At 45.5% G+C, this 13,834-nt stretch overlaps 1 protein-coding gene across 1 annotated transcript; it reads right to left on the bottom strand.

Annotated features, from left to right (window-relative positions):
* LOC128846953 (olfactory receptor 14A16-like) lies at nt 1-942 on the bottom strand. Its single transcript, XM_054046238.1, has one exon. It carries the CDS (start codon nt 934-936, stop codon nt 1-3), a length of 936 nt encoding a protein of 311 aa, XP_053902213.1. The 5' UTR covers nt 937-942.
* Between the last annotated feature and the right edge of the window lie 12,892 nt (nt 943-13,834).

Below are 13,834 nucleotides of genomic sequence, written 5' to 3'. Positions count from 1 at the left end.
TTAATTCTTGGTGAATAACCTCCACACAATCAGTTTCTTTAATGCAGCTTTGATCTCCTTGTTCCTCATGCTGTAGATGACCGGATTCATTATTGGAGGCACCAGGGTATAGAGAACACCCATCATGAGATCCATATTTGATGCTGAGCTGGAGGTGGGTTTCAGGTACTCAAAGAAGCCAGTGCAAAGAAACAAAGAGACCACAGTGAGGTGAGGGAGGCAGGTGGAGAAGGCTTTATGCCTGCCCTGCTCAGAGGGGATTCTCATCACTACTTTGAAGATCTGAACATAAGACATAATAATAAAAACAAAGCAGTTTAAGCTTAAAAACACACTAAAGGCAAGAAGTCCAACTTCCCTCAGGTATGAGTCAGAGCAGGCGAGCTTGAGTAGCTGGGGGATTTCACAGTAGAACTGGTTGATGACATTGGACTGGCAGAAGGGTAACTTGAAGGTGTTCCCGGTATGTAGTGCAGAGTAGACAATACCAGTAATCCAGGCACTCACTGCCATTTGGACACAAGATCTCCTGTTCATCACTCTGTCATAGTGCAGTGGTTGGCAGATGGCGACGTATCGGTCGTATGCCATGATGGTGAGTAAGGCAAGATCAGCTGCAATGAAGACTACGAAGAGAAAGACTTGGGTGACACATCCAGGATAAGAAATTGACCTGGTGTTCATGATGGAATTGACCATGGATTTGGGGATAGTGACAGAGATGGAGCCGAGGTCTATAATGGACAGATTCATCAGGAAGAAGTACATGGGGGTTTGAAGATGGTGGTCGAGGGCTACGACTGTGATGATGAGAAGATTCCCCATCAGGCCTACCAGGTAAATCACTAGAAACACCACAAAGTGCAAAATGTGCAGTTCCTGAATGTCAGAGAATCCCAGGAGAAGGAATTCGGTCACCATGGTTTGGTTGGACATTTTCTTTCTCAGTTAATTGTGTGATGGTTGTGGAGAGAAGGACAAAGACAATGGTGGGGACTACAGTGACAGAGGAAGTGGCACTGATTCCACGGTGCAATATCTCATGATGTGAGTGTCAATGATGCACAGCACTTGTCACTCCTATTAACTAGGAGTTGTGAGTTATCACACATGTGCAAATTGGCATGGGTCCCTTAATGTCAATGGAACTGTATCAGTTTACACCATCCGAAGATCTGGCTTAGGATGTGGCTTGATAAAATGCTGTGTGAAGGATGGAGCAAAGCACATCATACCCCAATGTTCTTGCCAAGATATTTGAACCATTGGGGAAATATGCAAACTTGGATGTTGAGGTAATGTATTATAAAGGTAATGCTGCCCGATTTCCAGTTTCTGAGGAGATATGACATGGAATAATAGAATCTTAGAATATTAGGGTTGGAAGAGACTTCAGGAGGTCATCTGGTCCAACTCCCTGCTCAGAGCAGGACCACTCCCCAACTAAATCATCCCAGCCAGGGCTTTCTCAAGCAGGGCCTTAAAAAGTTATGGACTCGGAAAGCATCCCCAATGACAGCTCAGTTGTAAGAATTCCACTGCAACACCACACAGTCGGCCTCGTGCCTGTTTCCAAAACTGATCTGTGGCACAAAATCCAAGCTGCATTTTTATCTCTGTGTAGTGAGGGGCTAATAGCATCGCTCAGCTACATCTGTGTTGTGTAATTTCCCGCTGTGACTGTATATCTGGCCTTGGCCATTCAGTGGCCATCAGGAGACTTCGTTTCTATTCTTGGTTCTGCCATTGACCTGCTATGTTACCTTGGGCCAGTTACTTACCCTCCTCATACCTCTATTTCCCTTCTCTCCCTTTATCTGTTCTGTCTACTTCAGTTGTAAAATCTCTGGGACATAAGCTGTGTCTTACTATGTTTGTGTGCTCTCCACCTGAGTATTTCTGTTTAGCAGGCATGAGTGTGAGACAGAGGATATGGTTCTAGAACAGGAGATCTGGGTGCTAGTCACATTGCCCTCTTCTATGTAATTTAGCGGAGACAGGCTTTGGCTGGGGGCTTCAATTCTTTGTGCCTCGGATTAAAGGTGACTGCTCTAGGTGTTTGCTTGAATGATAGTAAAGGTTTCAAAGAGTTCCAATTGAAACTCATAGTTCTAGTATTACACTGCTCCACTATATTAGGTCCCAAACATATTTAACTGAAATAGCAAACTTACAGTGTTGGTCTTTGTGGAAGGTTTCCCAGCCTTTGAAGCACTGGACAGTCCACCGCCAGGATTCTTCAGTCACTGTCTGTCTTTGCACCTGTCAGTAATGCCTCATCACTGTGTTATCAAGCTGCTGTCTCCCAGAAATGTAAAAAAAAATTCCTGAGTTGCTGGGTCTCTCTGCAGTTAATAGCAGACAGGGACCGACTCCACAGATGGGTCCTCACCTTTTTGGACAGGCTTGGTTGAAAGGTGAAGAACTAAATGGGATTGGGGATTGGAAGCCTCTCCCAGCTCTGAAATTGATCTTCAACTGTGCAGGATTCAGACACAGTCATAGCCTAGGATATACCTTGCTGGAGCTAAATAGCTGAATCTGATCTCACCTCAGGAACAAACCACCCTGACAAGCTGCCCTAGCTTACCCTAACCCCACAGAGGGGGAAGAGCACCCAGCCTGAATCTCATATGATGGCAGCATCCCTGAAAGCACCCTGGGTTAAAAACAAGGCAGGGCTGAGTCCCATGTGGCATCTCAAGGGGATTGCAGAATAGAATATATATTGGTAGTACAGACATGTGACCTACAACCGCACAGAGACACTAGAGCCCCAGCCGGCCTGGAATAGCTTGTTCCTTCATTAATGCCACATAAACAGCTTTGGGGGAGAAGAGATTTTTTTTTTTCTCCTGCATTTTGTCAGCAGCTCTTGGGATGCACCCACAAGAGGAACCCACAGCTGAGGCTGCTCTGGCTATTTGATGTTGGTCACGAAGAGGTAGCCGGAGGCAAACAGTAAAAGCTCAGCGCAATATCCTGAAATGGTGTAAATTGACACAGTTCCATTGAGTTCTGATAAGTTAGGGATTTTTACACAACTGGAGATGTGGGCCTTTGATTTCAATGGAGCTACTTAGTTTTACATTAGCTGGGGATCTGGCCCTAAAACAGCGATGAAGCTATGTTTTCACCAGTTGGGAATCAGGCTTCATTAACTCCACTGGAGCTACTGCTGATTTACACCAGCTGGGGATATGTCCCCTAAAACAATTTAAAATCATTTTTTTTGCCTGATAACCTGAACTGAAAGGACGACTAAAGTTTCTATCTAGGCGACATGTACTTAGCTCTTTGCCCCATGGGATTAATTGCCAGAGTGTAACTTTTAAACGTTAAGGAGCGATTCATTCAAACTCATGACAGAACTTTGGAGGAATTCAGTGTTGCAGAAATTTTTCTGTATCTGAATTTCAACTTTTATAGGGATGAATGACCCAGCTTTCTTTCTTTCTTTCTTTCTTTCAGCAATTCTATGAACGCAAACACGAAAATAAAAGGCACATCAGTCTGCAGGTGAAATGCTGTATGCCATCTTAAAACTGTTTATTTCACACTGATTGTAGGTATGTCAGAGAGACTGAACAAATAAGAAGGGTCAGATCCCCATGTGGTGTAAATCAGTTGTAGCTCCAATGGAGTCAAAGGGGCCAGATCCATATCTGTTGTACATCAATCCTACCCACACACACCCTTTGTGTAAATCTGTCACAGTACCATTGGAGTCAATGAGGCCAGATGCCCAGATGGTATAAATTTGCCTAGTGCTATGGAGCTATTCCAGTTGACATGACCTGAGTATCTGTAGCATGATGCCTAGTTTTATGTTTGTTTATGTATTTGAGATTCTTATTGCTTAGAACCTCCATCCCATTTTAATAGTCATGAAATAGTCTAAGATCTTGAGATCATGGTTCATAGACAGAAATGTGTGAGGTGGGCACCAAGCTGGGAAATTGGCTGATGAATATATACACATTAGATCTGCGGCGGCTAGATAACATATCAGGGAGGGTGAGGGATTAGAGAGCGCGGAAAGGCACAATCACAGTCACCCAGCCAGAGAAAGCACCTACTCCAGCATGAGACAGGCAACTTCAGAGGTACTCCCAGAAAGAGTGGGGAGAAGTGGTGCCACATCTGTATAAAACTGGGTTGTATCTCCCAGAATTGATCCATGTGGTAGTGTTAACTCCCCATCTGGAGTTAACGTTTTCACAGTATCAGCCTCCCTGCAGACTCAGGCAGATGTTGTATTGGTTACATTCGCTATCTCTTAGTTATGGATTGCTTTCAAGCTTTCTAGCCCATTAAAAATAGAAAATTATATTGGTTTTAAAAAATAACCTGAGATTCTGCTGTAATTCCATGACTCCTGGAGCTGGGGCACTGGGCTAGGTCTACAGTGCTTAACTCTTTATCCAGTTACTAATGCTATCCTAATGTCATATTTCCATAGGAACAATTTCTGTAGCTTGTGCTGGGATGTTATGTGATGTTGAATGGGCAATGTGGGTAGTCCCCATAATTTCATCTGGATGGAGAGGCAGTGGATCACAAATGAGAGAGGAACTTTCCACAACACAATCGCTCTACTGGTATACAGTGCATGTGTTCTAAAAAATAGTCTGAGAGCTTCGAGACAGAGAAGTCTGCCGAGGTGGGTTACTTTTCAGGATTGGGACCAAAGAAAAGCAACATTTGAAAATAGGGCTCAAAATAATTATTGCAAATATTGTCTTACTATTAACAAGATGGCAAATGCGAACGCTGAAGCTTCTCTAAAAAGACGTGGATTAGGCTGCAGCTATACCGCTCTAGTGTTAAAAACATAAAGAAGTCCTTAGACTCTCAAGTCCTTACGAAGACCAAGTTTTAAAGATATTTAGGTGCCTCTAGGGAAATATTGGGGTACTTTTGAAAATGGGAGTTCAGCTCCTTAGAGCATTTGAAATTTTGAGTAATAAGTAACATTTTTATTCTAACAACATTCCTTATCCTCATTCCCTTTAACTTAATAGATTGAGCTCCTTAAGTCTATCAATAGATGGCATTTTTCCAGTCCTTTAATCATTCCCATGGCTCTTCTCTGAACCTGCTCCAATTTATGTACAACTTCTTGAACTGTGGAGAGGAGAAGAGTATTCCAGCAGCAGTAGCACCACTGCCAAATGTACAGGTAAAACAACTTCTCTACTCCTAATTGAGTGTCCCTTATTTCTGCATTCAAGGATTGCATTCATCTCTATTGTAGTGGAAGTTCATGTTCCACAACTCGCAAATCTCAGGATAGAGTTCCCCATCCTGTCAGTATGGCCTAATTCTTTGTTCCTAGATGTTCCTATATATTTATATTTCGTCATATTGACATAATAGCCTATATAATATTGGATATTGATATAATAGGCATCACAGAAATTTGGTACAATGAGGATAATTAATGGGATACAGTAAAACCTGGGTACAAAATATATCAGTATGACAGAACAGGCTATACAAATAGAAAAACTCAATAATAATGATGGATTTCAACTATCTCCATATTGACTGGGTACATGTCACCTCAGGACAGGATGCAGAAATAAAGTTTCTTGACACCTTAAATGACTGCTTCTTGGAGCAGCTAGTCCTGGAACCCACAAGAGGAGAGGCAATTCTTGATTTAATCCTAAGTGGGGCACAGGATCTGGTCCAATAGATGAATATAGCTGGACCGCCTGGTAATAGTGACCATAATATAATTAAATTTAATATCCCTGTGGCAGGAAAAACACCACAGTGGCCCAACACTTTAGCATTTAATTTCAGAAAGGAGAACTACACAAAAATGAGGAGGTTAGTTAAACTTTTAGAAGACATGATATTAAAGGCTCAACTTAAATGTATATCCCAAATAAAAAAAAATAATAAGAGAACCAAAAAAGAACCACTGTGGCTAAACGACAAAGTAAAAGAAGTAGTGAGAGGCAAAAAGACATCCTTTAAAAAGTGGAAGTTAAATCCTAGTGAGGGAAATAGAAAGGAGCATAAACACTGGCAAATGAAGTGTAAAATTCCAATTAGGAAGTCCAAAAAAGAATTTGAGGAACAGTTAGCCAAAGACTCAAAAAGTAATAGCAGGAAGCCTCCTAAACAATCAGTGGGCCACTGGACGATCGAGGTGCTAATGGAGCACTCAAGGATGATAAGGCCGTTAAGGAAAATTAAATGAATTCTTAGCATCAGTTTTCACGGCTGAGGATGTGAGGGAGATTCCCAAACCTGAACCATTCTTTTTAGATGATGTATCTGAGGAAATGGCCAAGACTGAGGTGTCATTAGAGGAGGTTTTGGAACAAAACAATAAATTAAATAGCAATAAGTCACCAGGACCAGATGGTATTCACCCAAGAGTTGTGAAGGAACTCAAATGTGAAATTGCAGAACTACTAACTGTAGTCTGTAACCTATCATTTAAATCACCTTATGTATCAGATGATTGGAGGATAGCTAATGTGATGCCAATTTTTTAAAAGGGCTCCAGAGGTGATCCTGGCAATTACAGGCCTGTAAGCCTGACTTAAGTACCAGGCAAACTGATTGAAACTATAATAAAGAACAATATTGTCAGACATATAGATGAACATAATTTGTTGAGGAAGAGTCAATATGTTTTAGTAAAGGGAAATCATGCCTCACCAATATACTCAAATTTTTTGACGGGGTCAACAAACATGTGGACTAGGGGGATGCAAGGTCCCTCACCAAAGGCTCTTACGCAAAGTAATCTGCCATGGGATAAGAGGGAAGGTGCTCTCATGGATTGGTAACTGGTTAAATGATAGGAAACAAAGGGTAGGTATAAATGGTCAGTTTTCGGAATTGAGAGAGGTAAATAGTGGTGTTCCCCAGGGGTCTGTTCTGGGACCAGCCCTATTCAACATATTCATAAATGATCTGGAAAAAGGGATAAACAGAGAGTCATCAAAATTTGCAGATGATACAAAATTACTAAATATAGTTAAGACCCAGGCAGACTCAAAAGGATCACTCAAAACTGGGTGACTGGACAACAAAATGGCAGATGAAATGTAATGTTGATAAATGTAAAGTAATGCAGTAAAGTAATGGGAAACATAACGCCAACTATAAATATAAAATGATGTGGTCTAAATTAGGTGTTACCACTCAAGAAAGAGATCTTGGAGTCACTGTGGATAGTTTTCTGAAAACATGCACTCACTGTGCAACGGCAGTCAGAAAAGCAAAAAGAATGCTGGGAATAATTAAGAAAGGGATAGATAATAGGACAGAAAATATCATATTGCCTCTGTATAAATCCATGGTACGCCCACACCTTGAATACTGTGTGCAGATGTGGTCACCCCATCTCAAAAATGATATTTTGGAATTGGAAAAGGTTCCGAAAAGGGCAACAAAACGATTAGAGGTATGGAACAGCTTCCGTATGAGGAGAGATTAATAAGACTGAGACTTTTCAGTTTGGAAAAGAGAGGGATAAGGGGAGATATGATTGAGGTCTATAAAATCATGCCTGGTATAGAGAAAGTAGATAAGGAAGTGTTGTCTGCTACTACACCTCTACCTCGATATAACGCTGTCCTTGGAAGCCGAAAAATCTTACCTCGCTATAGGTGAAACCGCGTTATATCGAATTTGCTTTGATCCACCGAAGTGCGGCGCCCCACCCCCCCGGAGCAGTGCTTTACCGCGTTATATCCAAATTTGTGTTATATTGGGTCACGTTATATCGAGGTAGAGGTGATCATAACACAAGAACTAGGGGTCACCAAATGAAATTAATAGGCAGCAGGCTTAAAACAAATAAAAGGAAGTATTTCTTCACACAACGCATAGTCAACCTGTGGAACTCCTTGCTAAAGGATGTTGTGAAGGCCAAGACCATAACAGGGTTCAAAAAAGAACTCGATAAATTCATGGATGATAGGTCCATCAATGGCTATTAGCCAGGATGGGCAGGAATGTTGTCCCTAGCTTCTGTTTGCCAGAAGCTGGGAATGAGCTACAGTTTGGAACATTTGATGATTATTTGTTCTGTTCATTCCCTTTGGGCACCTGGCACTGGCCACCGTCAGAAGACAAGATACTGGGGTAGATGGACATTTGTCCTGACCCAGTAGGGCCTTTCTTATGTTCTTATATTCGTATTGTTTGCATGTCCCATTTAACAATTGATCCAGATAACTCTGTATCAGCGGCCCATCCTCTTCATTATTTATCGCTCATCCAATTTTTGTGTTACCTGCAAAGTTTATAAGTCATGATTATGTTAAATTCCAGGTCACTGATAAAAATGTTGTCTTGGGCCAGGAACCAATCCCTGCAAAATGTCACACGGTACCACCTCAAATGCCTTCCAGATGTCTAAATATATTAGATCAACATCCATCTCTTTATCAACCCAACTTGTAATCTCATCACAAAAACAGATCAGGTTAGTTTGACAGGATCTATATTCCATAAACCCATGTTAACAACGTTAAATTCTTTATTGAAATAAGAACAGGAGTGCTTGTGGGACCTTAGAGACTAACACATTTATTTGAGCATAAGCTTTAGTGGGCTACAGCCCACTTCTTTGGAGGCATTTTTGTGTAGTTCCCCTTTCTGAAATTAAATGCTACAGCGTTGATCCACTGTGGTGTTTTTCCTGACACAGGGATATTAAATTTAATTATATTATTGTCACTATTACCAAGCGGTCCAGCTATATTCATCTATTGGACTAGATCCTGTGCTCCACTTAGGACTAAATCAAGAATTTTCTCTCCTCTGGTGGATTCCAGGACCCATTTAAGGTGTCAAGAAACTTTATCTCTGCATTCTGTCCTGAACCCAGTCAATATGGGGATAACTGAAATCCCCCATTATTACTATTGAGTTTTTTTATTTTAATAGCCTCTCTAATCTCCCTGAGCATTTCACAGTCACTATAACCTTCCCGGTCAGGTGTTCGGTAGTATATCCCCAATGTTATGTTTTTATTATTCAAGCATGGAATTACTATCCATAGAGATTCTATGGTATAGTTTGGTTCATTTAAGATTTTTATTTCATTTGATTCTATGTTTTCTTTCACATATAATGCTACTCCCCCACCAGCACGATCTGTTCTGTCTTTCTGATATATTTTGTATCCAGGTATTACTGTATCCTATTGATTATCCTATTCTACCAAGTTTCTGTGATACCTATTATATCAATATCCAATATTATATAGGATATTATATCAATATTCATTTTGATATGGCTAAATGTAAATGTTAAGGAACATCTAGTAACAAAGAATTAGGCCATACTTACAGGATGGGGAACTCTATCCTGAGATTTGGGGGTTGTGGAGATACTCAGTGAAACATGAACTTTCAATACAACAGAGGTGAATGTAGTCCTTGGATGTCAAAATAAGTGACTCTCAATTAGGAGTAGAGAAGTTGTTTACCTTTGTTACCGACCGAGACCAGTGGGGTACAGGAGTCTGGTAGGGGGCAAATATACTGGTCACTGGATGAGTAGTTTTTTGTTCCCTGAGTGACCAGACCTATTGGGATCCTGCTAAAGGATCACCCCCAGCCTGAGGGGGGGTCCACAGGACCTGGAGACCAAAAAATTACGGGGGACAACTAATAAAAGAACAGGGACAGGAGTGAGGTCAAAGGGTCAAATGAAGCGAACCAGATGGGGATACCGAGCAGAGAACCTCGGACAGTGCCCACTGCTCCTCGAAGGCGTCAAGGGAGCCAGTGGACACTGCCCAGAGGAACTCTGCCCGGATACGTGAAAGAATGAAGGACCTGAAATATGCCCCACAGTCACAGGAAACTCCATCGGCCAACCTCCTTACTCTAGTTTTATAGATGTCCAGTTTCGCTAGGGCCAGAAGGAGGTTGACCAGGAGGTCCCGCGACTTTGTGGGGCGATGGATAGGGAGTGCATAAATAAAAAGGTGAGGGGAAAAGTGCAACCAAAATCTTAACAAAATATCCGTGAGGAGCCGGAATAGGGGCTGCAACCTGGCGCACTCCAGGTAAACATGCGCCAGGGTCTCCCTCACGCCGCAAAAGGGGCAGGTGTCTGGGATAGAGGTAAACTGCGCCAAGTACACGCCCGTGCTCACGGCTCCGTGAAGGAGCTGCCAACTGATGTCCTCAGTGGGCTTCAGGATCAGAGCAGAATAAAGGCTGGCCCACCGGAGCTCCTCACCCTCCTGAGGTGGCAGAAGGTCCCGCCACTTCGTATCGGGGCAGGACGCGAGGGTGAAGACATGAAGAACATGGAGCATGAGCGTGTATAGATGTTTCCTTGGCACGGTCCGGAACAGAATCGGCTGCAGATGGTGCAGCTGGCTCATGGCGAATGGATGGGGAGGGGGCTGGTTGGGTCCACGGGGCAGGGGTCCGATGAAAAAGTCTGGAGGGCTCGGAGTGGAGGGTGGGCGGGGTGTGCCCTCTCGCAGGACCCGGTCGAGATAGTCCCAAGCAGCGAGCGGCAAAGCGGCCCTCACCTCCTGAATACGCGTCGGAGAGTACGAGGTCTGGAGAGCCCCATGCGCTGAGCGAGCGTCAGGGGATCCAGCCAGTCTCCCCGGTCATAGTCCAGGAGGTCTCCGACTTTGGTGACTTCTGCTAGGACCAACCTCTGGCACACCATGGGGGACTCCGCCACCTGCACACGAAGCTGGGGGTTGTGTAGCAGGGGCTCCGCGAGGAGATCTGCCCCCACGGTGGCTGCCATGGACCTGGTCACTGAGAACAGTTTCCAGGTCCGGAGGAGGTCCTGGTAGAAGACCGGCAGCTCAGAGAGGCCTCGCGGAAGACCTCTCGGATGGAGACAAAGGAGCTGCCGGTCATATTGGAGCCCTCGGAAGCGGCGCAGGAAGGCGTGCGCCAATACGCTCCATGCCGGACTACCTGCACCATAAAGGAGCCTCTGCAGGGCCTGGAGGTGGAAGACGTGGAGCTGAGCGTGCAGACACTTCAGGCCCTGCCCTACTTCCTCCAGGGGTAGATGGAGAACCCCCACAGAGACCCAGTGCAGTCCTGACCAAAAGAACTCCAGAATCAACGTCCGGAGGGTGGTCAGGAAGCCCGGGGCCGGGACCAGGGTGTTGAGATGGTACCAGAGCATGGACAGGACTAGTTGATTGAGTCCCAGTGCTCTCCCTCAAAGGGAGAGACACCAGAGCAGTCCTGTCCATTTCCGGAGAAGCTCCGACACTCTGCCCTCTAAACCTAGCAAGTTCACTGGCGGAGACGGATGCGTGGCAGAATGGTAAACGCCGAGATAGAGCAGCGGACCCGCACTCCACCGGATGGCCTGAAGCGCAGGTGGGAGGGAGCTCCCCTGCCACCCGCCCCCTACCACCAGGCCAGAGCTCTTGACCCAGTTGACCCGGGCAGAGGAGGCCACCGAATAGATGGTCTGGCAAGCCTCCACCCGCACCAAGTCACCCGGGTCCTGGACCACGAGGAGCACGTTGTCGGCATACGCCGACAGGACCAGCCGCAGCTCCGGCTCCCGCAGCACCAACCCTGCCAACCTCCTACGGAGGAGACAGAGGAAGGGCTCGATCGCCAGAGCATACAGCTGGCCCGAGAGGGGGCACCCTTGATGTACTCCTCGCCTGAAGCTGACCGGTTCGGTCAGGCTCCAGTTGAGCCTGACCAAACACTCTGCGGAGGCGTACAGCACCTGGACAAAACCCACAAACTGGGGCTTGAAGCCAAACGCTCACAGAGTGCCCAAGAGATACCCGTGATCCACCCTGTCGAACGCCTTCTCCTGATCCAGGGACAGGAGGGTGAACGACAGACCATCCCTACACCCGAGTTCCAATAGGTCCCGGACCAGATACAAGTTGTCGAAGACGGTGCCGCCCGGGACGGTGTAGGTCTGCTCTGGGTGGATCATGTCTGCCAGCATGGACCCTAGCCGCAGCGAGATGGCCTTTGCTACAATTTTATAGTCCGTGATGAGGAGCGAGATGGGACGCCAATTCCGTAAATCGCGGAGGTCCCCCTTCTTCGGCAATAAGGTCAGCACGGCTCACCTGCATGAAAGAGGGAGGACCCCGCCCTGCAAGGACTCACCCAGACGGTGACAAGGTCCGGGCCGAGGACGTCCCAAAACACGCGGTAGAACTCCACGGTCAGCCCGTCCATGCCGGAGATTTATTGGTGGGCATGCGGCGGAGGGCTTCTGAGAACTCGGCCAGAGTGAGAGGCAGCTCCAGCTGGTCTCGGTCGCCCACGCTGACCGTCGGGAGTTCATCCCAGAGCATTCTGCAAGCGTTAGGATCGGTCGGATCCGGGGAGAAAAGGCCTGCGTAGAAGGCCCTGGCCCTCCCGCACATTTCTGCCGGATCCGTGAGGGGGGTGCCGTCCTCTGCTAGAAGGCAGGTGATGTGCTTCCTAGCCCCCCTCTTTTTCTCCAGGGCATAGAAGAAGCGGGAACCGCAATCCATCTCCCGAAGGAGGCGGATGCGGGATCGAACAAAGGCACCTCGGGCCCGATGGTCCTCGAGGGTCCGCAGCTCTTCCCGCTTTTCCTGGCATGCTCCACAGAGGGATGGATCACCGGGGCTGGTGGTCACTGGCTGAACAGTTGTCTGTTCCCTGAGTGACCAGAGCAGGAGCTGCACTAGAGTAATCAGGAACCTGCTAGAACCAGTTCAGGCAGGCAGGCTAATTAGGACACCTGGAACCAATTAGGAAGAAGCTGCTAGAATCAATTAAGGCAGGCCAATCAGGGCACCTGGGTTTTAAAAGAAACTCACTTCAGTTTGTGGTGCAAGTGTGAGGAGCTGGGAGCAAGAAGTTGAGAGTGAGAGGGTGTGCTGCTGTGGGACTGAGGAGCACAAGTGTTATCAGACACCAGGAGGAAGGTCCTGTGGTGAGAATAAGGAAGGTGTTTGGAGGAGGCCATGGGGAAGTAACCCAGGAAGTTGTAGCTGACATGCAGCTGTTACAGGAGGCACTATAGACAGCTGCAGTCCACAGGGCCCTGGGCTAGAACCCGGAGTAGAGGGTGGGCCCGGCTTCCCTCCAAACCTCCCAATTGACCTGGACTGTGGGTTCTTCCAGAGGGGAAGGTCTCTGGGCTGTTCCCCAACCCACATGGTGGATCTCTGAGTCAAGAAAATATGCCAATAAGTGCAGGACCCACCAAGATAGGAGAGGAACTTTGTCACACTGTATATTTTGCAGTGGTGCTACTGCTGCTGGAATACTCTTCTCCTGCCTACAGTACAAGAAGTTATAGATAAATTGGAGAGGGTTCAGAGAAGAGCCATGAGAATGATTAAAGGATTGGAAAACTGCCATCTATTGATAGACTCAAGGAGCTCAATATATTAAGTTTAACAAAGGTATAATTAAGGAGTGACTGTCAGAAAAGTTATTTTGTTTTGCTTTGTTTTGTTTTTTCTCTTAAAAACTCTCTTCAGCTAAAGGGAAAGAGGATAAAGAATGTTGTTAGAATAAAAAAAGTTACTTATTACTCTAAATTTCAAATGCTTTAAGGAGCTGAACTCCCATTTTCAAAAGTGCCCCAATAATTTCCTAGAGGCACCTAAATATCTGTAAAACTTGGCCTTAGTAACTTGGAAGTCTAAGGACTTATTTATGCTTTTAACACTAGAGTGGTATAGCTGCAGCCTATTCCACGTCTTTTTAGAGAACCTTCAGCGTTGGCATTTGCCATCTTGTTAATAGTAAGACAATATTTGCAGTAATTATTTTGAGCCCTATTTTCAAATGTTGCTTTTCTTTGGTCCCAATCCTGAAAAGGGACTCAACTAGGCAGACTTCTC

The sequence above is a fragment of the Malaclemys terrapin genome, chromosome 12, assembly GCF_027887155.1.
Source record: "Malaclemys terrapin pileata isolate rMalTer1 chromosome 12, rMalTer1.hap1, whole genome shotgun sequence".
NCBI classification, from domain to species: Eukaryota; Metazoa; Chordata; order Testudines; family Emydidae; genus Malaclemys; species Malaclemys terrapin.
This window is presented reverse-complemented; position numbering and strand designations above follow the sequence as displayed.

Excerpts from the sequence above, each read along its gene's own strand:
- LOC128846953 (XM_054046238.1), bottom strand. The coding sequence starts at position 936 with ATGTCCAACCAAACCATGGTGACCGAATTCCTTCTCCTGGGATTCTCT.